This window comes from Xyrauchen texanus, chromosome 16, assembly GCF_025860055.1.
Source record: "Xyrauchen texanus isolate HMW12.3.18 chromosome 16, RBS_HiC_50CHRs, whole genome shotgun sequence".
In the NCBI taxonomy this organism is placed as follows: Eukaryota; Metazoa; Chordata; class Actinopteri; order Cypriniformes; family Catostomidae; genus Xyrauchen; species Xyrauchen texanus.
Genome location: NC_068291.1, coordinates 40,526,187 through 40,552,279, shown reverse-complemented (window position 1 = coordinate 40,552,279; position 26,093 = coordinate 40,526,187). Strand labels below are relative to the sequence as shown.

Sequence of the window (26,093 nt, the reverse complement as noted above, 5' to 3'; positions counted from 1 at the left end):
TTCCTAACTCAAAAACTTGTCAAATAAGAAACACGAGCAGCCGATAGACGGGAATGTTGTTGCCAGCATTTGTATGAGAACTGTCAGGCTTGAAGTCAACCAGCTGGTCAAATATATATGCAGAGTTTGATTCCAAATGATGTGTTTCTCTAAGAGAGAGAAGAGGAGAGGAAAAGGAAGAGAAAAGAAAAGGATTACAGCAAGGGAAACAAAGGAAAATGGCAGAGAAGTAAAAGAAAAGGAATAGAGAAAAGAAAGGAAAGGGAATGAAGAGAAATAAAAGAAAAAGTAAGTAAGAGGGCAGAGTAGTAAAAAATGAAAGGAAGAGGGCAGAGAAGGAGAGGAAAGGAACAAAGTAGAGAAGGAAATGGAAAGGGGAAAAAGAGAGCAGAGAAGGAAAAGGAAATGATAGCATGAAGCCACGAAAGGAAAGGAAGAGAGGTGAGAAGGGAAAGAAAAGGGAAGCTAAGAAAAAGAGCAGAGAAAAAAGAGAATATGATAGAAAGAGAATAAAGGAATGTGTAAAGGAATCAATGGAAAGGAGGATGCGAGAACCGGCTTGACAATATAAATAATAGTTTTAATGATAAACTTAAAAGATAAACACACACGACGGACATGTCTGTAAACTATCTGTCTCTCGTCGCATCGCCGTCTGTCATTGGCCTTTATCCCTCTCGGAGGCTTAATTTGCCTGATAAGGGACCGGGTGTGTATGATCACGACCCGGCCCTGCCCTCCGCCCTGCCACATTCCTCCATCGTTCTCTCAGGCTGGGGTGCCCCCGGCGTGACATCCACCCCCTTCCCTGGGGGATAATTACGATGGGGGGTACTTCCTGTAACAGGAAAAAACACAAAAATTTAAACGAGAGGGAATATGCCAAAGCAGAGCAGCAGTGAGAGAGAGAGGAGAGAGCGATTTAAAAAAAACAAAACAAAAAACACACTCGCCGGTTCTACGATACACCATCGCATGGTCCTCGATCACTCCTCCACCCTCTCAGGTGGACGACAGCCGCTTCTCCCTGGGCGGACCAGAGTCAGACTTCACGACTCGTGGGGACACTCCTCTGCCCCTGGCAGCGGCCCTACCGCTCCAGGCGGTCGGGGGAACACTTCCCTCCTCCCCTCGCGGACGGCGGTCTTCCTCTGACCCCTCCGCATTTCTGGGGGATGGCAAGGCTTTCCTCCGCCCCTGGTAGCGGCTCCATCACTCCAGGCGATTGGGGAGTCCAGCCCCCACTCGCCTCGCGGACAGCTCACCGCGTCCGGGCGGTCGGTCTACTCCCTCCCCCGGTGGATGGCAGCGGCGCTCCCCTGGGTGGACGGCAGTGTCGAGGACTCCGCGACGGGCATCCCTCCTCCTTCCCGGGCTTCGGCACCAGTGTAAAGGGATCAATGGAAAGGAGGAGGCGAGAACCGGCTTGACAATATAAATAATAGTTTTAATGATAAACTTAAAAGACAAACACACACATGACGGACATGTCCGTAAACTATCTCTCTCTCGTCGCACCACCGTCTGTCATTGGCCTTTATCCCTCTCGGAGGCTTAATTTGCCTGATAAGGGACCGGGTGTGTATGATCACGACCCGGCCCCGCCCTCCGCCCTACCCATGGTATGGAAGTGAGCAGAGAAAGAAAACAAAATGGAAAAACAAGTCAGAACGGTAGAGGACAGAGAAGGAAAAGAATAGGAAGAGGGCGAAGAAGGAAAAGCGAAAGATATCAAGAGAGCGGGATATAAAAGGAAAAGAGCAGGAAAGGAAAGAAAGGGATAGGAAGAGAGCACAGAAGAAGAAAAAGGTAATGATAGGAAGAGAATAAAGGAAAAGTATGGAAAGGAAGGGAGCAGAGAAGGGAAACAAAATGAAAGATTGAGTGAGTAGGAAAGGTAGAGGGCAGAGGGTGACGAAGGAAGAGGAAAGGGTGGAAAAGGAGAGGACTGGGAAGGAGCAGATAAGGAAAAGGAAATGATTGGAAGGGAATAAAGGAAAGGTATGGAAAGGAAGAGAAAGAAAACAAAATAAAAGAAGGAGAGGGAGAGGGAGAAGGAAAGGATATAGAGAAAATGAGAGGAAGGGAGAGATGAGGAGAGGAGACTCAATGGCCATTCTTACATTGACCCTGGGCTCAACATTAACCTCAAATGACATTGTGATGCATTAACACGCTCATACCAGTAGATGGCACTACAACATCCACAGCCTATTTAGAATAGAGGAGTTTTTTATTCTTATTATTGAACACACAAACTTGGAAACCCACATACTATACTAGAAGACACTCTCAAACAGTCCAGTATCATTTTATTTCCAGTATAGCTTTATCAATATCCCTCAGAAAACAGGCACATTTGTTAGTGTTCCCTAAATAAATGCTGCATTAGTTTGGGAGGTGTTCTGTTTTGGATATCAGACCCTTGAGATGGTGAATTTGAGAGAAAATGAATATTTTGTGGTCAGCAATTTGGATAGAGTCGTGTTATACTGCATGCATTATTCACTAATACAAATATGGCTGCTGAATAGAGGAAGTCATATCATTTACAAGGAAGTGTTCCTGGGCGAAATTCTCAGCTGGGAATTAGATCTGAGATTAATTAACGAAACAAAGCTCCTCTCGTTTTCTGTCCTTCTCTCGTTCTCTCATTCTTTGCCAATGTAATTCAAACGATACTGCTTGAATAATGAATTTTCTCTAATAAGTATGTGAAAGAAAAATCACTGTAGAATGAGCAATATTTTTTGAATGCTTCCATAAACATTTGTTGTTAGGTTATGCATAGATCAAAGGTCAAAGGCAATAATTTAACACAATTATGCCCTGTCCCCTATGCCCTAAAAAATCATTATATTGCTACCATGGTAGAGTGGCGGCATTGAATGGTGAACCAATGGCACTGAAATTGTGCAATATTGATATACATTACATACATGTTCTTGCAATACTATTTTCCCGTAGCTAGGCAGTAGGAAGACAATATTTGCATTTTTGCCTTGAAGAATGCACTGCGGGACTTTGGGAAAGTTTACTCATATGAGTTGAAAGCAGAGAGGGGCACACAGGGGTGGTACTCTAACTGTGGGCAAATAGTCCCGAGGCGTTAAGACTGTGAGAGAGATACAGTGATTTACTGCATCCATGTCTGAAAATATCCTAAATAACTCTGTCTTTATGTTCCTTTCAATGCAAGGCATAATGGCATTTTAATGCTATGATGTAATGTTGGAGTTGTTCTCTGGACTGGACGGCGGGAAGAGCGCTGTGTTGTTGTTTTTTCTCCCCTGTTGTTTGGCTGGCTCCATTCCAGGATGCTGGAAAGACCTCCACAGCAACGGACAACTCTCTCTCTCTCTCTGTTTCCACTTTATGTTCTCTTCTCTTGCATCGGCTTGGCTCCGTTTGTGTTTTCTCTGTCAGCGAGCACTCGGTAAGAGGGACACACTGGGTGCACAGGGGCCGGATTCATGCAAAATCTTCTTAAGAACAGAAAAATGTTTTTTAGATCAATTATGAGAAGTTCTTAAAAGGATATCTGGATATTAACACTGACTGTTTCAGAAAAAAGATTGCATTCTTCAGAAGTCTTTTCAGGAATCAAAAAAGTTGTAAAATAAGAAGAAAATTGTTGTTAAGAATAATTTTATTCTTAAGAATGTTTCATGAATCCAGACCCAGGTTCACCCTCATGTTGTTCCAAATCTGTCGGATTTTCATGCTTTCATGGAACACAATAGGGATACATTTAAGAAAGTTGACACAGCTCTAAACATGTAAACACTGATGCTTCACGAAAAAAGCAAGGACTTTTCAGTCTTTTCAGGCCTACAAAATATGTGCAACTTTTGTTTCTTAAAGGAATATTCTGGGTATGATATACATTTTTTACTAAAACGAAATGTCCAATACCCTCTAATTCCTCGTGCTGCCGTAGTAACTCGCCTCAATCTGGTTGGTGGAAGACGAATCTCAGTTGCCTCCACTTCTGAGACAGTCAGCCCACACATCTTATAACATGGCTAACATTAGCTCTCAACTCACCACATGCCCCATCAAGAGCGAGAATCACCATACTGTATGTTGACCATGAGCAAGATAACCCATGTGACTCTACCCTCCCTAGCATCCGGGACAATTGGTTGCTTAGGAGGCCTGGCTGGTGTCACTCAGCATACGATGGGTTCAAACTCGTGATCCAGTTGTGGTAGTCAGTTTCGATACTCGATGCAAGTTAAGCTCAATCGACAGCATTTTTTGCATAATTTTGAATACCAAAAAAAAAAAGTCAATAAGTATTGTCCCTCAACAATTGTGACTGTACAAAATTAAGAATTTGGTTACAGTGAGGCACTTACAATGGAAGTGAATTGGGCCAATTTTTGGAGGGGGTTTAAAGTCAGACATTTGAAGCTAATAGTTTTATAAAAGCTCTTACATTAGTTCTTCTGTTAAAACTCATGTATTATTTGAGTTTTAATGCTGTTTAAATTGTAGTTTTAGGGTTTTAGCGTTTATAGCAACACGTTGTCATGACAACGAAGTTATAAAATTGTACATATCTATACACAGAAAAGGTTAGTAAGCGATTAAATCACACTAAAATCATATTAACATGCATATTTGTTTTGTGTTGTGCCTATTCTTTTGAAACAGTGGTTATTTTAATGTTTACGTATCAGCCCCATTCACTTCCATTGTAAGTGTCTCACTGGAACCCAGATATTTGCTTTTTAGTTTTTTATGTTGAAATTCATTTTTGTGGTAATAAACATTATCAGTCACAAATGCTGTTGATTGAGCTTAACTTGTGTTGAACCCAGAATATTCCTTTAAGTCACACAAAATAAGAAGAACATTTTAGTTTTGTGAATCTGGCCCCATGTGTGATGTGAAAGAGTCACTTGAAAAGCGTTTCATTCTTTTTCAAGGGTCATATTTGTGTACAAACATCTGATTAACATCTTTAAAAGAATGGACTCCTATATGTTCAGAATAAAAATGTCCCACGCAGAATGTCATTCTAATGTCAGACTGTGAACATTTTAGTCTCATTTTGCAGTTACACTATGTATTACGTCACCCACATAAACGCACACATCATATAGACATCTCAGTGACGTATGTATGCTATCAGTGAATCCTCAAATTCTTTACTTCTGGTAGAAGACCCAAGATTGAGAGGAACAGACCACCCTCAAAAGAGGTCAGGATGGTGTCTTAGTCTTACTGATTTGCAGTGGTAAAGCTATGAGAGAATCTGTCTTGACTCGTGTGTGAGTGTGTGCGTGTGTATATGTTTGTGTGATATTCTCTGGCTCCAGCGTTGTGGAAAGCCTTAGGGGATTCCTGTCCTACGTGCTGTTTGGAGAGAGTCTGGAGAAACAGTTGTACGGTCCCCTGAGGAACAGAGAGATGGAGCATTAAACGAGTGAACTCCGTCCATCATTACAGCTACTGATCTGGCCCTCATGTTCTGCGCTACCTGCTGCAGACATGTTGTGAAATGTTTTCAGACAGCATTCTGTTTGCCGACTGCCTTTTAGTTTGCACAAATAGTGCCTGTTATTGAAATCTGATTTCATTTCTGCACAAAAGCTAACATTCCTAAACTTTCAATAGTATTCAAAATAACTACTGTAACGATTTAAAGGGTTGGTTTAGCCGGAAAAAGTCATCATTCACCCTCATGTCGTTCCACACCCGTATGACTTTCTTCTGTGGAACACAAGAGGAGAAATTTTTAAGAATGTCAATGCTGCTCTTTTATTCCATAAAATGAAAGTGAATGTTGATTGAGGCTGTCAGTCTCTTCACATTCTGCCTAACTTCTCTTTTTGTGTTCCTTATGAATTTGGAACAACATGAGGGTGAGTAAATGATGACAGAATTTTAAATTTTGGGTGAACTATCCTTTTAAGCACAAAACAGTTATCATATATGAATAATATTGTCATTAATAATAAATAGTAAATGCCACGTGACTAATTATTTTGGAGACAATTGATATCCACAAGACATAATCATGTTTAATGTTCTATGAAAGCAATTTCATCTAATTTTGAAAAACAAAACAAAAACAAAACAAAAACAAAGTTACAGTAAGGCACTTACAATGGACGAAAATGGGGCCAGTCTATAAACATTAAAATACACACTGTATCTGAAATATAGCCACAAGACATAAACATTATACGTGCTAACATGATTTTTAAGTCATAAAATCAGGGATTTACCAGTTTACCATATTGCAGGGTTATGTCGTCATGACAAGAAAGTTGTAAAATTGGATAAAACTTTACACGGAAAAGGTCAGGAAGTGATTTGATCACACTAAAATCATGTTAACATGTATAATGTTTATTATTACTCTTTTGAAACAGTGTATTTTAATGTTTATGGACTGGCTCCATTCATTTCCTTTGTACTGCATTGTAAGTACTTTTCTGTAACCACATTTTATAAAACAAATGCAGGATGAACTGAAATAATTTTTTGTGGTAATCAGCATTATGCCACAAATGCTGCTGATTGACATTAACCTATATTGAACTGGGAACATTCCTTTAATACCCATTTTGCTCCCAGATCCCCTCCCCCAACATTTCCCTCCCTAACTTGGAACTTCCTAAAGGACATTTCAGTCACACAATTAACACGAGAGGGCTATAGAGTGTGTGCCCTGCTTCGCACTATTCATCAAGGCTGTCTCTGACACTCTCTTCATTACAATGAAGATTGTCCTGCGTTTATGTTACATTCATGGTATGAAATCAACTTTTTTGCACTACCCAATTTTACCAGCAACTTTGATTTTTCATATAAAGATTTTACAGTATATATATTTTTGGTCCTCTACTGTATATATACTGTATATATAAACTATATATAGTAGAAATTAACATATAAAGAATATATACACCTATGAGCCCAAACATTACGACCACCCAACTAGTATGCTCTTTGTTCTCCACGTGCTGCCAAAAGAGCGCCAACCTGCCTAGGCATGGACTCTACAAGACCTCTGAAGGTGTCCTGTGGTATCTGGAACCAAGACATTTGCAGCAGGTCCTCCAAGTCTTGTAAGTTGCGTGGTGTATCCTCCGTGGATCAGACTTGTTGGTCCATCATAATATAATACATGCAGATGCTCAATCGGATTGAGATCTGGGAAATTTGGAGGTCATGGCAACACCTTAAACACTTCTTCATGTTCCTCAAACCATTCCTGGACAATGAGTGCAATGTTGCAGGGTGCATTATCCTGCTGAAAGAGGCCACTGCCATCTGGGAATACCATTGCCATGAAGGGGTGTACCTGGTCTGCAATGATGTTTAGGTAGGTGGCACGTGTCAAATTGACATCCGCTTGAATGGTCAGAACCATGGTTTCCCAGCAGCACATTGCCCAGGTCATCACATTCCCTCCACTGGCTTGACGTCTTCCCACATTGCATCCTGGTGTCATCACTTCCCCAGGGAAACGGCGCATGCGTATACAGCGGTCCACATGATGTAAAAGAAAACGGGACTCATCAGTCCAGGCGACCTTCTTCGACTAGCCCAAGGTCCAGTTCCGACACTCGCGTGCCCATTGTAGGCGTTTTCAACGGTGGACAGGGGGTCATCATGGGCAATCAGACCGGTTCGGACCAGACGGGATAGCCTTCATTGCCATCATGCATCAATGGGCCTTGGGCGCCCAACACCCTGTTGCCATTTTGTGGTTTGTCTTTTCTCGGACCACTGTCGGTAGGTACTCAACACTGCTGACCAGGAGCACCCCACAAGCCTTGCCATTTCAGAGATGCTCTGACCCAGTCGTCTGGCCATAACAATTTGACCCTTGTCAAAGTCATCAGGTCTTTACTCCTGCATTCAATACTTTGACTACAAGAACGGATTGTTCGCTTACCATCGAATCTACCCAGACCTTGACATGTGACCTTGTTAGGAGATTATCAATGTTATTCATTTCACCTGTGACTGCTCATAATGTGTTGGTTCCTCAGTGTATTGTAGAAATTATTATATATACAGAACATATATATAAGAACATATATAACACACAATAATACCATTATACAAATATTATGAAAATGTTAAAGCTGCAACACACACAGAGACGCTAAATTGTAGATAAGTACAAAAGAGAAACTTCTGAGGTTCACCATTTCTGAGGTTGTTATTATGACTACACATGACCATTTACCTGTTGTACTAATATCGCTGCAGGCCTTTTGCTTTGTACCGTAACATATACAGCCACAAATAAACCAGATAATTGCAGTTATATTGTCAAAATACATTGAACCTTTGCATTCACAATGCATGTAAACACAAACTATTTTGTGGAAATAAAATGAGCTAAACTTTAGGAGCTCCTGAGATGGTTGGAGAACATTTGTAGCATTCAGCTTCACATATACAACACTATTCTTGCAAACTTGCACTAGCAAGCAAGAAAGTTTTCAACAGGTTGTCTCTCAGTGGAAAAATGTAGCACTTGTTGTGGAACAAACCTGCTCTTTAATGGGCTCTCTCTCTCTCTCTCTCTCTCTCTCTCTCTCTCTCTCTCTCTCTCTCTCGCTCTCTCTCTATCACTGGCTTAGAACCCAAATAAATCTCCATTATTATCACATCAGTCAAAAGCAGACGGGCTGAACCTACAAAAAATCTCTTGAAATGAAAATGCTTCCTAAACCACATTCTGCACTACAGATATAATTGGAAATACATTATTAATGAGGGATACTTAAAAAGGATTGTTTTATCATTCGCTATTAGTGAATTTGCTATTCATTTTAATATTTGTCATTTGATTTTTATGGGGATAATGCAATGTAGGCCCCAATTAACAATGCATGGCCTGTGTAATATGATTTTCAGTTAATGCAAATGGAATAAGCTAGAAGAAAGCAAGCGATTCGACTCCTCAAATGTAATTTGCTTGGCCAGTTCTGCCAATTTTAAATGACATTGTACATTTTAATTTTCCTTCTCTTTTTCAAAGGTTGCAAATTTATACTCATTGAGCTGAACTGCCATTAATTTGCATGGAAAATTACTTGCGGAGTTGGAATATCTGTCACGTTCACACCTATTTACTTTAAAAGCTTCAGCAATGAACCAAGATGGAAGGTTATAGACAATTCAGACAGTCCTCTACATAACGATTTCTGTTAAGTTAATGTCACTCAAACATACAAACTTTCTAAACTCACTCATAGAAAAGGAACAATCACAAATTAGGTCTCTTTAATATCTGAATTGTCTAGAATGCTAATGGTGACTACTGTAGCAGTTGGTTAAAGTCACTAAAATAATCAAACCTTAGAAACTTTCCCAGAGGAAAGGACAAATGAAAATGGAGATCTCTTTAATATATCAGTTGTTTTAGAAGACCATAGTAATCTCACATTAGCTCCTCAAAAGTTTCAGTATTGTCAGATTTGCCAAGATACTCAAGTCTGCGAGGTCTCAAGCTCAAACATGTCTCATTGGAAACTTTCAAAACATAATTACAAATCTCTATACTTAATTACTTACTGTATGTCTACATTGCTCAGGAATTTTAGAGATGTTTTCTAAAGATTAAACCAATTGATGCTTGCCAGTTGTTCTGGGTGGTTTTAAGGAGAAACATCTGAGATTAAGTTGATTCTTAAATAAGATATAACTGAAAACTCTTGACTCTAATAGGCTATGAAAGTGCAACATCTGAGCAATAGCATTATACTCTGGGCAGTAAACAGTACTTCAATCAATGTGAATTTTGGCACCATAACTTTATCCTACAGTCGGGTCGAACAGAACTGTACAGATCTTAGTCTCTCTCTCTCTCTCTCTCTCTCTCTCTCTCTCTCTCTAGGCTCTTAAAGTCCAGAGTTCTTGGCTGATTGCATTGTGTCCTGTGTTTGTCTGGTAAAGAAAAATGCCACGCTCAGTGTAGAGAGGGTCAGTGAAGGGATTTGAGGGGTTTGAGTATCTTTCCATGAGAACCCCTTCTTCTCAAACTCACAGCTGAGCTCCAGACCCCGGGCCATGGATAAATAGTGCCTTTGTTCGCCATTCAATGGCATTAGGCATGGGCTTCCTATGGGGGTCACTACCAAGCCTTGTGAGGGGACAGAAGGGGTGACTGCAAAAGAGCAGCACATCTAGACCATAAACTACCAGCAGAATGGAGGTAGAGGGGCAACTTCAGTCATATTTTGGCGAGATGAATCATGATTTGCAGGCCTCAAATTTAACACTTACAAAGTATAAAATTCATATTTCACTCTGAAATAAATAAAAAAACACACAACCATGTACATGAGCTTTTATCAACGTCATGATTTTAGGTTTAAATGTATCTGAATGTATAAGGGACTGTATATGTAAGGTCCTGTAACTGTAACCACTTTAGTTTTTCAAATTTTGTAATGAGCTTTTTGCCTTCACTTTTTTGGGATAAAAATTATGATCTGGTCATGGAGTTTCAACCAAATAAATCATAATCACACTATTAGAATCCAATAAGGAAAGCCCATAGCAAGCCATCCAGAGCCTTTTAAAATATATTTTAGGGCAAAATACCTGGCTGCTGTGTCTCAGCATTGTTACACCATCGGTTTGGCTGACCAGGCTTTCTTTTGTTCATTTGTCCTCTTGAATTTCTCATTACCACTTTAGAAACCCACTTATTGCATCCTCTTTAGCCAGAAGTGTTGGAGAGCAAATATCCACAATTCCTCCATGCTCCATATTGTTTTGCATATAGCTTTCTATTATGACAGCGAGAGAGAGCAAATGTGTTCCCACATGGGTTTGTGACCATGGAATTTCTTATTCTTGGCTTAACCTTTTCTTGTCGTCGTGAACAATAGTATTGTCAGTGCAATTTGTTGCCACTCAGTGCATTTTGACAATGTAAAATGTATTTCGTCCCCCAAGTCTGTTCCTGGAGAAACCTCTTGCCAGGTTTGGAAAGGCTCGTGGAAACTCTCCTATGGTCCCTCGCTGACCCTGCCGTGACTGCCCACCTTGTTCTGAAACAGAGAGAAGAGAGCGGGGGTGAAAAAAAGAAAAGTGCTTGACTCAATACGAGCCTTCTATACCAGCTGTAAAATGGCTTATTCTTCTAGTCACCATGGTGACAATTAACAGTGTTTCAAGGACTTTTGTTCCCAGCCAGTTTGAACAGATTTTTTTCTACCCCTCTTTTCGACGCAAAGTGATTTTTCACGAACCGGAGAAAATAGCATCTATTTTGCATAAACAGTAAGGAATCGCGTCCAAATGGGTGGTTTCACGTTTTTTTCTCCTCCTTTAAAAGTAAATATGTAGCTTTTTACTTCCTTGTCTTTCAATCTTGGAGCTCACACATCACTGAGAGCTTGGCTTGCCCTCTTCAGCTGCACAGAGTTTGCATCAATGGGCCTCTTCTACCCGGTCTTCCTCCCCTTGCGACCGCTTCCTCTGCACCCCCTCCCCAACCCGCCATGTAGAGCGAATTACAGCCATCAAGGATGCTGGCAAGATATGAAAAGGCCTCAAACTGATTAAGTAATTATCAGTTTTCCCAGCTTCATTCAGTGCTGTATCATGAAATCAAATCAAATTTAATATTTTGTACCTCTGAGTCAATTTGTAGCTCATCAGCTCCCAGTGTTGGTTTTTATGTGGCTGATGCATATTCAGTTTTTTCTAAAATGAATTCCCTTTTCTTCATGCTAAACATTTAATACGGCAGCTTCAGTGGATAATTGGAGAAGCTCAAAATTGACTCTTTCGCCCTCTGCAGATTCATTTTCAGGGCACAAGAAAGATGTTATTGCTTCATTTTTTGATTAAGAGACAGAGTAGAATATGTGTAGTGTAGAGGCATGTGTGTATCACAGAAACTATCAACAAATTTGGCAGGTCAAATTTCATATTACCATTAAGATTTGTTGCACTGTGTCATTATTTAATAATTTAATTAATTAATGATAGTTCACCCAAAGATAAAAATGTTGTAATTGTTTAGGGTCCGTTCACACAGAACCTGTTTTTGCATTTAAAAAGGTAGACGGCGCACAATGGAAAGGAAAAGTTTTAAAAAGTTTAACACTAAAAAAAAAAACAGTAAAAGGAGTCTAAGTGGTCAGAGATGTCCATCCAGTACTGGGTCACATATATCTAAAAAATAAATAAAATAAAAATAATAATAATAATAATAATAATATTTTATATATATATATACAAACAATTCAGGGCTGGGGCAGAGGAAAATGGGGAACCAGGACCGACCGGACAGGACAGAGAGGCTCGCGGCAATACAGAAACAAAACAAAGCCACTTGCTCTCACAATACAACATAACACCCAAATGGCATGAGCGCATATCGCCAAGACAATAAGGCAATATACTCTCATGCCAACCAGCAAACAAGACAAGAGAATGCATAGCAACGGCAAACAAAGCAATTCCACGCATTCTCACACGGAACCTGAGCGTACATCGCGAGTCAAACGCCACGCGATGCACGCAACAGGCGACAAAAACAAGACTTGACACCTGTGCGAGAGTTCGGCCACACACACACCAGACACCTTAGACCGAAGTGACCGAACCTCAGCACGACATGAAGAAAGATCGCGAACCGGGAGTGCAACACAAGCGTGATGCCAGACGCACCCGTGTCTGCGAGAGCCAAACAAAGTATTGACGCGAGTGCATGCTGCCAAGATGACATAAGCGCGATGCGCCCACGTCAATAACAGACAGGGATGGAGCACGAGAGTCCGGATCCCCACACAGACCGAAACCGAACCAGACAGGAAGTCAGGATCCAGACACCATGCTCCCGACATGAAACAAGACGGACCGAAGAGCGCATGGCAGGGAATACAACCGAAACCAAGCGCTCACACAATGACAGACAACGAAACACAAGACAGACATGGGATGATGACGCCACGGTTCTGTCACTGTCAGTCTGGGTTTTGGTCTGACAAAACCTTTTTCTTTTTTACATGCAATGAAAGTGAATGGGGATTGAGGCTTTCGCCCCCTAACATTCTGCCTTTTGTGGTCCGTGGAAGAAAAAAAATCAGACAACTTTTGAACAACATGACGAAACGTAAATGTAAAAATACCCCTGAAATAGATTCCCTTTACTTTGTGCTAAAAATCCAATATGGCAGCTTCAGTTTAAAATGGCTTCTGCAGATTTTCAGTGCACAAGAATTATGTTTTTACTTATTTTTTTTCATTTAGACATATCCGTAGTTGAAATGAGGGCCCGTTTAAAGGATAAGAGTGTCCCGTGAATTCAAATTTTTTCCTACGTCTTGCGGTTGACGTGTGAACGTTAGCATAAATTCATTTGAATGCTCCCCATCTCCGTCTCAGTTCATGGAGTCATACTTCTGTTGTCTCAACAAGTTACAGAACCTGAACAAAGTTTAATTTAATGGATAAGATGAATCTTATGAAACACATTAAGTGTGTTCATGTGTGAATGCATTTTTGCTGACATTTCAGACTTGCGTTCATTAATATGTGAAATAAATGAAACTTACAAGGGCTTGTTGATATTTCATCTATTTTTATGACCATCTTTTCTCACTATAAGCAATTATTAAAAGCATTGTAATTTTAAAAGGACTGTTAGTGAAGATGCTGTTTCCTTTTTGGGACCTCAAGGCATGTGTGGAGAATAGGCAACCAGAAGTGATGTTGCATTGATGTTATTAATGTGTTTTGCTAAAGCAAGCCTCACTATTACTATTACTCATGCTTTGGGATTTGAAGAAACAAATAATCATATTGTGATTATTAAAAAAAAAAAATGTATGGCGATTTGAACTGCGATATGATCAACATTAAAAAAATTCATATGCGATTCCTTTTGACCAGAATTAAGTAATGCTTTGCACATGCTCTATTGCAAATAGAAAGAGTTGCTCTTTAAGGGTGTTCAAACTTGAGCCCTTTTAATAAGAATACATTCAGACCTCTTTCATTTTAAGCCAAAATAAATAAATAAACAAACAAATAAATACAACAGTGAAACAAAGCATTCATATTTCACCTTTGGAACTTTTTTGTCGATTTGTGACAGGACCTTACCCCCCTTTTTATCATTACTTTCTGGCACCCTGTCAAATTGAATATTATATTATTGTTATATAATATTGATTATTATTATTATTATTATTATTATTGGTAATTATAATAATACACTATTATTATTTAGTTATTCTTAGAAATTATTATATAGAGAAATGTGTTACTATTGTCTAATAATAATAATAATAATAATACTTATTATTTAATTATATATTGCTACTACTACTAATAATAATATATCTATCTATCAGGAAAATTGCAGACTTGAGTGAGATTTAAGATGACATTTATTTGATGAATATAAAACAGAAAATTAATGTCTCTTTTTGGCGTAGGCGGTCCGAAGAAGTTGTACTCGGAACCGTCATATCCTGCCGGAGATAGGAGGCAGGGGCGAGGAGCGTACCCTCCGAGCAGGACGGGACTCAACTGGTGGTGGTGGGGTGGTGGAGGTTGCCGTGTTAGCACACTGATACAGCAATGTGATGATTGTGAGCAGACTTATAAAGTAATGGCTTACATGTGATTGGCTAGGAGTCACCCAGCTAATGGTGCGATGATGTACAACTGCTAGTCTTCCCGCTAGAACTACGCTGCCTTACATTAATAGTGTTTTACTATAGTAATATGTTTTTAAATAACTTAACATAAGTTAAGTTAAGTTAACATAACTTAAACGAGGCATTGCTTTCAATCCGGTTACATACTCAAGATTTTATTTTGGCGGAACACTTAAGATTATTTAAGATTTTACAAATGATATGTGTGGCAGGGCGGAGGGCGGAGCCGGGTCGTGATCATACACACCCGGTCCCTTATCAGGCTAATCAAGCCTCCGAGAGGGATAAAGGCAGACTGTGGAGGCTTGATTAGCCTGATAAGGGACCGGGTGGGTATGATCACGACCCGGCCCCGCCCTCCGCCCTGCCACAATTTGTTTAATTATATGTAGCGCTAAACATATTTGGAATAAAATGTAAACAAATCTAGATCACATTAATTAGAACGAGCTCAGTGCACGTTAGCAAACCAACACAAATGCGGAGCACATCTGAGTACAAATTTGTGTGTTGAGACTGTTCATTTATTTTTGTAATTAAATATAACTCTTTTGTGGGTTAATATCTGCCCTCAAGGTCATATCGTGATTTGTATTTATTTTAAATTGTGCAGCCCTACTAAGTATTAAATATTGGTGCATATTGTAACTCATCCTGCACCATTTGTGTTATGGAAATGAGTAATAGCTCAAATTATGAGGCTTGTTGAGAAGAGTTATGCTATTACATTTCTAAGTGATCAGACTTCAGGGCTAGTTAAATTCAATATGTTCAGATGTGTCCTGTTTTGCACTGATAATCCACTTTCAAAAATAAACTTTGTTTTTTCAAGTTTTCACGTAGCACTAGTAGTTAGCTCTGCTCGTGAAGGTTAACGGAGCTATGCCAGAATCGTGTATTTCCGTCACACCTTCACCTGCGTACCATCACTTGGCCCTGAAATATGTTTTCTCTCAGCGTCAATTACACAGTTGACTATGAAGTATTCACTGTGCCCGAACCAGAGCTAGCTCGTAGGGTTAAGTATGCAAATCACCCTGTCTAGGTTGCAACGGAGAAAGTGACTCAAGGGCCAAAAGTCAGCCATGCACATAGCTTATGTTAGCATGATACTTCAACTCCTCATCACTCTGGCATTCTAATTACTCCGGCTATCTCTGCCGCTGTCTGCTTTCTCCATCAGTAACATTGACATTTTTAAACCAATAGGAGGTCTTAAAATCAATATTTGCTGTCAACAAACAAATTGTGTAATGCCCTTTTACTTTAAAGTGGAGCGTCTTTAGTTTGGTGGCCAATATTAAAAATCGAAAGGGATGAATGATTTAAAAGGATGCGTGATACCATCTCCATCAAAACAAACGACAGTGAAAAATGAACATTGGCCGGATGACAGCGAGGAAAGAGGGAAAAAACAGCACATTTAAATATTTAAATGCACATCCGCCATAATGATAAATGACAACTGAAAACTAGAATCAAGTAGCTATTGATGCAGAAAATGAAATGGGGAGTGAGAGAGAGAGAAAGAGAGTGAGGAAGAGAGAAATCAACTGAGAAAAGGTGTCGAATAGCATCACTTTCATCTTTTACTGTATGCTGGTCCAGCATTAGAATGAAAATGTCAAGTCTCAAAATCGTAACAAAATCACAAATCTACTTGTACAGATTAAAGATTAATGTCAGTTCGAAATACGGTGTGCTCTGTATAATGTGGTCAAATATATTGCGAAGAATACCATACAAAAATTTTCATTTGATATTTTTGTGCACATAGCTGTGGACTGGAGCCAGATTCACAGAAATATTCTTAAGATAACATTTAAGAAAGTTCTTGGGATCAAGTACATAAGAATGTTCCTGTAAGTGCAATTCAGGAAGAACATTCTTTAAAAGCTTTTACAGGAAAATATTCGTAACTTTATTTTAAGTTAAAAATAGTGTCAAGAATAACTTTATGCTTTCATGAATCTTGCCACAGGTGGTTAGCACTGTTCCTTTAAGGAAATGTTGGTAATAGACATACAAGTACAGCTCCTATCTGCATGAAATGGGAAAGACTGAAATCTCCAAAACTGTTTGCCAAAATTATGTTTTAATAACTTTCAAATCAGCGTTAAAATCTGGTCAACAGTGGTATCATATATATGTTGCTTTTGTAACTTGATTCACGCTTAACATGAATTTATTTAGCTTTGGCTATGTGTTTAATGTCATATGTTAGTTCTATGTTACTTACTGTATATTTATGTCTTGTGATTGTTGGTAAATGTTGTGTGATGCTGCACAAATTGCCCTACAATGGGACAATAAAGATTACTACTGCTACTACTAAACATTTTATATTGTAGTCTGGTTCAGCTAACCATTAATAGTATGCATAATGTTGTAAGGATGGAAAACAATTTCCCAATTTGAGTTTCTAACATAAAATAGCACTATTAAAAAAATAATAATAATGTTTTGGGAAAAAAATATATATTTTTTTTTTATTAATTATTTGTAATTTTTTTATTTGGGAAATGTTGTCATATGGCAACTCTGTACCACAATGTTAAATGGTCGAAAAACTTTTTTAGCTAACACTTTACAATAAGGTTCCATTTGTTAATATTAATAACTACATTAGTTACTTAGACATTTAGTTATTTTACAGCATTTATTGATCTTGGTTAATATTAATTTCAGCATATACTAATAGATTGTTAAAATCAAAAGTTGTATATGTTAACATTACTTAAAGGGATAGTTTACCTTGAAATTCAAATTCAGTCATTGTTTACTCACCCATGAGTTGTTGGAACCATATATGTATTTTATTAATTTTTTTAACACAAAGGGAGAAATTGTGAAAAAACTAAAATGGTGCTCATTGATGCCATACAATTGCAGCTTATGGTGACAACCTCTTCAAGCTTAAAAAACCCTGAAAAAGTTTCATTCAGAATTCAGAAGAACAATCAATTATTCCATGAGACTCATGATTGTTATGAAAGCATACGATAAGGTTTGGTGAGAAACAAAACAAAATCGAATGTATTATTTAGTGAAAATATTCACTGACCGTTGATCTCCTGTGCACATTCATGATAGGGCAAAGGGGGTAAGCCCCCTCACGACATTGGGGCTTTCAATTAAAAAATTGTGTGTTTATTTAAAAGAGGTCCGCTACAGCGATAGTGACAACAGAACACAACACAGCGTACTAAACATGTCAGAAGAGTTTGTAGTTGAAGAATTGATGCATTTCTATGCCCAGCCTTATGTTTTTTGAAAGTTTTTGGACCGGTGCCACAGTAGACGGAGTTACAAGCAATGCAGAAAATAGAAAACAAGCTATAGATAGAATGTACTGTCGCTCGTCACTGCGGGTTAGGACAAAAACTCTGATTACCATAGAAAACATACCTTTTATCGCGAGTCGTCTCATGTCAGGATTGGACACAGTGTGACTGTGGCTGCCTTTAGCCTCGTCTATATTTCTGTTTGATTTCCGAGGACATTAAAAAAAAAGGCTGGACATAGAAATGCATCAATTCTTCGACTGCTCAGACATGTTTAGTAAGTTCTGTTCTCCGTTTTGTGTGTAGCTGTGTTGTTGTGTTGTCACTATTTCTGTATAGGACTTGTTTTTAGATAAACAAAATAAGTTTTCGCTTGAACAACCCAATGTCGCGAGGGGCTGCATGAACTGTTGCTCTTGTGCCCTGTCATGAATGAATTAGTGAACATTTTAATGCTTTTATAACAATCATGAGTCTCATGGAATAATATATTAGACTTCTGAATTATACTTCTACATATGTTTTAAGCTTTAAGAGGTAGTCGCTAAAATCTGCCATTGAATGACATCACCGAGCACAACAATGTTTTTACAATTTCTCCCTTTGTGTTAATAAAAACAAACTAATCCTTTAATGCACTATCAACTAACATGAATTAACAATAAACAATTGTATTTATGTAAACTAACGTTAACAGAGATGAATAAATGCTGTATAAATATATTGTTTATTGTTAGTTCATGATACTTAATGCATTAAATAATGTTAATGAATGGAACCTTATTGTAAAGCGTTACCATAGTTTTTCTTAAAATGTATCAATTTCTATCAAATTATCGTTATTTTCACTGTCTCTAAAGCCTAGCTCATCCTCGCTCTTGCCAATCAGAAGAGCTAACTGTGTAGTCTTCTTTCCTTTTTCATAAAACATTGCTATGTTCATTTTTGACTGAAAAGTAAACAGATCATAATTGTGTTATTTACGTATAAATACGCTTTCAAATAAATGAAATACGATCCCGCTTCCCTCCTCTTCTTCTCATCATTTCATGTTTGTGCTATAATAATATCATCAAAAAAGAAAAAGACATTTCTCACCCTCAGACGGTTTACTTTATGTGCATCTGCAGGGGAACAGTGTGGAGATGTCCATGTGGCTTCCAAAGAAGACACAACTTCTGGGTTGGTCTGAATCTCTGAAGAGGAGCGGTGCTGAACTTCCTGCTGACTTTGACCAGCGACTGAGTGCCCTGAAGACCAAATGGGATCAACTCGAGGTGAGGTTTAACTTTGCCTTTCTCTGTTCATCCTGCTGTATGAACATGACAGTTACAATGGCAACATCTCTGAACAAGGAGAAAAGGAAACAATAGACACCTTTTTGGGACACCACTGTTAAACGATGTAAAAAAAAAAAGACTCAATGAAACACATCTGTGGTTTCTTTATGGGAAGAAAGTGCTTCTTGAACGAAGAAGTCGACTGCTCCAACACAGGTGAAAGTCACATATTGAGAGTGATCTTACCTGATCCAGGGCACCCTGCAGAGATGAGAGAGATGCAGGCGGATAGGGAGGGATGGGGGAGAAATAGACAAAGATAGATGGAAAGAGATTGTTAGAGTAAAACTGCAGCGCAAATGCCACTTAAAATTCGTATATGTACTCCCATTGCTTGTGCTTTCTCATATGTCTCTCAGCTTCATATGTGCAAAGTTATCTTGCTTTACTGTGGCATTTTAGCTATTTGTTGATGCTCTTTTGAGCTGTTTTGTACTCTCCACAATGTTTATGGTTGTATGGACATTTTTCACGGACTGTGATGATGCTTCTCCGCCTTGATTTTGCAACGTAAATCTTGCAAACTTTGTTATATTTTAATTATTCAATGCTAATTTATAACATTATTCTTTGTTTTATATTACCCTGCCATTCATTTAAGAAAACTAGTCAACACTGTTGCAGTGGGTTTCAAATACATCTGATGAGGGAGTAACAGTAAATTTACCAGCTTTCTATATTCTGCCGCTCTTTTGTTTTTTTTAAGTTGCGAAAACGTAATAGATTTTTTCTTTTTCATTTATCTTTTGCCTTTCAGCTGAGCAAATGGGAACACAAAAATAATGTTTGCTGTGGTATCTCATTGACCGCTCCAGATGTTTACCCCACTATAATTTACTTCCGCGTTCAAAACCAGAAATGTGAAAATGGTCCATTGTTAGCATAGCCGTTTCTTCAGGTTTTTTTTGGAATGCCCAATTCCCACTACTTAGTAGGTCCTCGTGGTGGCACGGTTACTCACCTCAATCCGCGTGGTGGAGGACAAGTCTCAGTTACCTCAGCTTCTGAGTCAATCCGCGCGTCTTATCACGTACCTTGCTGTGAACGACACCGCGGAGACTCACAGCATGTGGAGGCTCATGCTACTCTCCGTGAGTCACATACAACTTACCACATGCCCCATTGAGAGCGAGAACCACTTAATCGTGACCACGAGGAGGTTACCCCACGTGACTCTACACTCTCTAGCAACCGGGCCAAATTGGTTGTTTAGGAGACTTGGCTGGAGTCACTCAGCACACCCTGGATTTGAACTCGTGACCCCAGGGGTGGTAGTCAGTGTCAATCCTTGCTGAGCTACTCAGGCCCCCACTGTTTCATCTGTTTTTAAGGTTTTTACTAATCTAAAGGTCAATCTACCCATACAAGGTATGTTTTGAAACATGGTTAACCAGCTGCTATAAGTTTAAATAAGATGCTTTACCAAGGTCCAATTTTTATTAGGTGTCTTTAACTACTATGTACTAGCATTAAAATGCAAACAATACAATGTACTTATTATCTAACTACATGCCTTTCTGCGAAATTCTCACAAGATTTCTCACATTTGCTGCTACTGAGGTTGAGGTACAGGTAGGTTTAGAAGTAGGGTTAGGGTTAAGAATAGTGTTTAGGGTGAGGTAGGGTTAGATTTAGGACTAGGTGTAAGGTTAACAGTGTATCAACAGATGGAATTAAATGCGGGTACTATACATTCAAATATAATGCAATAACATGTATGTACATAATAAGTACATTGTAGGAAACAAAGGAACAGTTGATTCAAAAATTTAAATTCTCCTAATTTATTCACCCTCATGCCATCCCAGATGTGTATGACTTTCTTCCTTCTACAGAACAAAAAAGATTTTTAGAAGAATATCTTTTGCTCTGTAGGTCCTTACAATGCAAGTGAATAGTGGCTAGAACTTTGAAGGTCAAAAAAGCACATAAAGGCAGCATAAACGTAATCCATACAACTCCATTGCTTAAATCCATGTCTTCAGAAGTGATCTGAGAGGTGTTATTATGAAACAGATCAATATAAAAGTCTTTAAATCTCCCCCTTTGACCAGACCCGACCAGTAGGTGGTGATATACAGTGGAAGTGAAAATGAGATTCATACAGATTAATAGTAAAAAAACAAATACAAGAAAAAGGACTTAATATTGACTGTTTTTTTACCCACACCTATCTGATCTCTTCTGAAAATATGGATTAAACCACTGGAGTCTTATGGATTAATTTTATGCTACCTTTGTGTGTTTTTTGGACCTTCAGATTTCTATGTATCATGTCAGAAGAAAACTAGTCTTATAATCCCTCTGCCTAAACGCATTGACTGATTTTTTTAATGCAGTGTATATTAACAAAATGCAAGGCTGGTCTTCCTTTCTACATCCATTGACTGTTTGGTGCTAGAGCTTCTTGGTTGGGTGTTCCAATTTCTCCCATCCATTTAAATAGAAGTAACTTGCTGAAATATCAACTCTCTGGCCTCTATATAGCTAAATAGCTAAATAGTCTCTGGCCTCACACTCTATAGAGCTACAATGCTCATCATGCACTACATCTCCTCCCCAAAGTTTGCTCACTTTTACTCCCAATTTATCACAATACAGGGAAAGTAGAGGTGTACAAAAGCAACACATTGCTTTATTTAAAAAGTAACTCCGATATCTTTTTTAAAATAAAAAAATATTGTTACTTTACTCATTACTCGGAAAAAGTAATCTGATTACGTAACATGCGTTACTTGTAACTTGTTACCAACACTGGACGTAAACAACCAGCCTTGACTATCTAGAAGCAATGTAAACAATCTACAACTAAAAACTTTTTTTTAGCTGGATTTTTCAGCTTTGTATCACACAATTCGCTATTTCTAACATAAATGAAGGTAAAATGATGATTCCTTCAAAGTTGTTGCAGCTGTATGAGACTTTTCATCCAACTCTAATAAACAGTAAACACATACAGAACCCCCATGTTGCTATGCATCTGCAATGCTTGTCAAGATTAGCATTAAAGCCTTCGATCTGAACATGAGTTTTAAAGTGTCAAACAACTCATTATTACCCCGTGTCGCAATGAAGCATTCATTCGAATCATTCAGAAATGAAGACTCAACTCTGCTTGACCACGGCAAACATTTGTTGGCGTGAGCGTGCAAGATGTCGATTCGTGATGAGTGGTGTCTTGCTAGCGCTTGCGCGACGGGAATAAAGCGTCGGCAGTGCGGAGAGTTCAATCTGAGCATTACTGCACCGTGAATTATGCTGTCTCAATTGCATATTAAACAAGCCTATCAAGTCAGCCATTGGCATCTGCTGTGCTGACACAAATTGTGAATTAAATGAAATTGATGTCCCCTGTCGTATATATTTATGAAGACAGACCATTCTCTGAAGTATTCTGCTTATGAAGAATTTATGATTGCAAACTGTTCCCGAAGCAAATAAAGTGGCAATAAATTCCTGTTTTTGTGTTGCGTGACCCTCCAAGGGCATCGACTTCACCTCCCACCGAGACATTTGTTACATAGAGAAAACAATAGCTAAATCTGGATTCCATTGATGCTCGTCCAATCATCTGTATTCAAAAGAGAGGACAGGACAGTGAAATATAAAGAAAGGGAGGGAGAGAGGGAGAGAGAGAGAGAGACAAACAAACAGAGACTGTGTATAGTCTTAGAACTGGAAGTCTTTGGCCTGTACAGTCAACATGCTAAGGGTCCGTTCACACAGAATAAGGGTTTGCCTTCATTTTTAATGTTTTTTCCATGTAAACATGTGCTGGATGGATGTCTTTGATGGTTGCTCTTTGTCTCGTGCTGGAGTGCCACATTGTTTAGATGCCATGTCAAGTTAATAAGAACATAAGCTTTTAAAAAGCGTCTCAAGTTGTTGTTGTTTTCTTTTTAGCACAACAATGCGTTCGGTCTGAATGCCTCTATAAGATTGAGGGCCTGCGAGAATTATTATAATTTTTTTTTTCTTCAAAACATTAAAAACTACATTCTTGTCCAACACATAGGTATGGGTTGAATGCTTAGACACTCTACTTTCCAATGCATGCTGGCATTATGTCCAAAAGTGCTTTGAAATTGGCAGACAATTCAGAAGTGCTCCGCTTTGATAATTTGCATAAAACATAAATTGCACTGTGCATATTATTTCATTCAAAAAACATAAATCTGATCAGATACCCATGTGTCATATGTTGTTGGAAAGCTCGTAAAGAGTAGAATACAACCAGCCAATTTGTTTTACTCTCAGACAAAAAATAGCGAATAATAGCAAAGTATACTGTATGTCTTTAACAATTATGTTGCTGTTGCTTATATGCAGCGTTTTCGCTTATAACTTCACGAAAAATAATCGGAACATAAATATCACATAGCATTACTTAGAGGAGGTGATTATCTGTCAAACGAGCAAGGTAATCAGATGCATAGATCATTAGATAATCCACATAAAGCACAAAGTTACATATGGCCACCAGGAGATGGCGCCAAGTAAATGATACAAACTCAATGATACAGACTCGTTGAGTCACAAACCTTTAGTTATTGATGCGTTTGCATGTGTGATTAATACTTACGTGCAATTATTGTGTTTTATTTTGTTTTGGACACTATGATACATTATTTTTGTAATGCTACAACTACTGATTGCTTTGTTGTAACACAAAAGATTTTCTCATGTACAGTTGACATGATATATTCAAAGTTTTTGTTGCATTTAACATTTACTTTGTTTGCCACTTATAATGTTTGTCAAGGTTTCTTGCACCACAAACAATCGTAATGTAGTTTACGCGACTATTTCTACTATCTCCTTGACCCTAATGTTAAAACAGGCTGTTTTAAACAGAAATAGCTTTTTAAAGACTTTTATATGGATAAATCTCACGAAAACACCATCCTGGTCACATTTCACCCTAAAACCAAAAGAATAAAATAAGAAACGGTATTTTGCGTAAAGAAGAAAGGAAAGTCTATTTTTGGATCATTACGATTTTTTGCATTGTGACATTATTTTCGTGACAATTATGCATATTTAAACACCAAATTCTCATTACTGTAGTGCATGTGGACATTTTAATGGTGCTTAATAATCATGATAAATAAATTATAAAATAATGTTACAATGCAAAGATGTTCATGGTTCATGTTTTTCATGATTCTAAAAATAGGCATCAATTTCTTAAGCAAAATATGATTTATTTTTGTTGATTTGGAATGAAATTTAACCCAGACATGATTTTGACAGCTTCCTCCCTAAGTTAATTACATCCGTTATGATTAAGAAATTATGATTTGTTAACTTCTGGGTGCCAGTGTACTGTAGTTTATCAAGTTGCTGAATATTGAATATGCATTGATAAATAAATGTGGTCAGCAATGTGTTAATGTGCTCGTTATAGGACAATTTCAATAGAACAAGGAGGAAAAAATCGTGTTTTTCATGAAAACAAAAGTCTTAAAGAAACTCTTGATTAAATGCCTTTATTCACCACTTTGAACTAAACACACTTCGAAGCATTTAGTTCATTTTTGTCTCACAACCCCCACCCCCACCACCCCCCAAAAAAACTCTTTTATATTCTGTGACCACTGACATCCCAGACAATCACAATCCAGGGAGATCTGATTTTGCCACAGTCAAGCCTGTGTAAATCTCAAAATGTGTTTTCCCCCCAAAATAGCCCATTTTCACAGTTCACAGCTAAAACGCCCTTGACCACTGAGTTGAGCTGTCCATTTTCCTTGCAATTAACACTGTGGTGACAGGAGAGGAATTCAGATGTGTTAATCAAGGCCTGATCATTGGGCGGACCTGTGCGGCAAAACCCTGAGAACTTAATTGATGCCGCATGCTGAAATAGCCACTTCATTTCAGTGTCATAATGACATCTGCATCCATTCCAGCTTTTTAACACACAGCACACATAAAGGAAGCACAATTACAGTAGCCAGTGTGTGTATTAATTGGATAATGGCGTGTTTTGTGCTTGCAATTGCAATCTTAGTATACAAGGTTCAACCTGTCTCCAAAAGTGCGATTGCCAGCCAGGTGGGAGTATATACACACACAAACAAGCACACAGACGCACACAAAACACACACTCGCGCAGGCAGTCTGCAGCTCAGCATGATTCTCTGCTCTCTTGCTGTCAGTGGGGAAAAATTGTTCAGCGGAGCCTATTTCTAAAATCATTGGTGAGTTTTTGCGGCTGATTGTTTGCTATTCAACAAACATTTGAATGTTGCTCTAAAATGTCACTTTGTGCAATGAGATTTTAACCCTTTCAGACACATCAGATAAAACTCGCTTTTATCAGAGACTTGAGGCATACAGCAGCAATATTGAAGCCAGAATCTTTTCAGAATCGACATCTTAATTGAATCCAAATAAGAAAAATCAATCAGTGTATGTTAGTCTATGAATCGGTTCATTACGTTTAGGTTGTGTTGGCCTGCTGAATGCATTTGGAAGTAATGTTTGTGTCTTTATGTGATGTTTAGTTCGCCTCTTATGATTTACCATATTTCTCGCATAGCTAACTTAGTTAAACTGTTGAATTTGTAGTAAGAAACCATGGATGGTCCCCCTCAAATATGGTTAGATAAGTGTAAATATGATAAGTATAAAATAAATTCAAGCGCAGCTTAGTTCTAGCGGGAAGACTAGCAGGTATACATCATCACATCATTAGCTGGGTAACTCCTAGCCAATCACATGTAAGCCATTGCTTTTATAAGTCCGCTCACAATCTATCACATTGCTGTTTCAGTGTGCTAACACGGCAACCTCCACCACCC

General features: G+C 38.5%; 1 protein-coding gene across 1 annotated transcript in view; it reads left to right on the top strand.

Annotated features, from left to right (window-relative positions):
• akap6 (A kinase (PRKA) anchor protein 6) overlaps positions 1–26,093 on the top strand; it is a 210,068-nt gene that overhangs the window by 155,421 nt on the left and 28,554 nt on the right. The window contains exon 10 of the mRNA XM_052146055.1: positions 19,078–19,224. Within this exon, the coding sequence (XP_052002015.1) occupies positions 19,078–19,224 (147 nt within the window). The remainder of the gene's footprint in view (positions 1–19,077; positions 19,225–26,093) is intronic.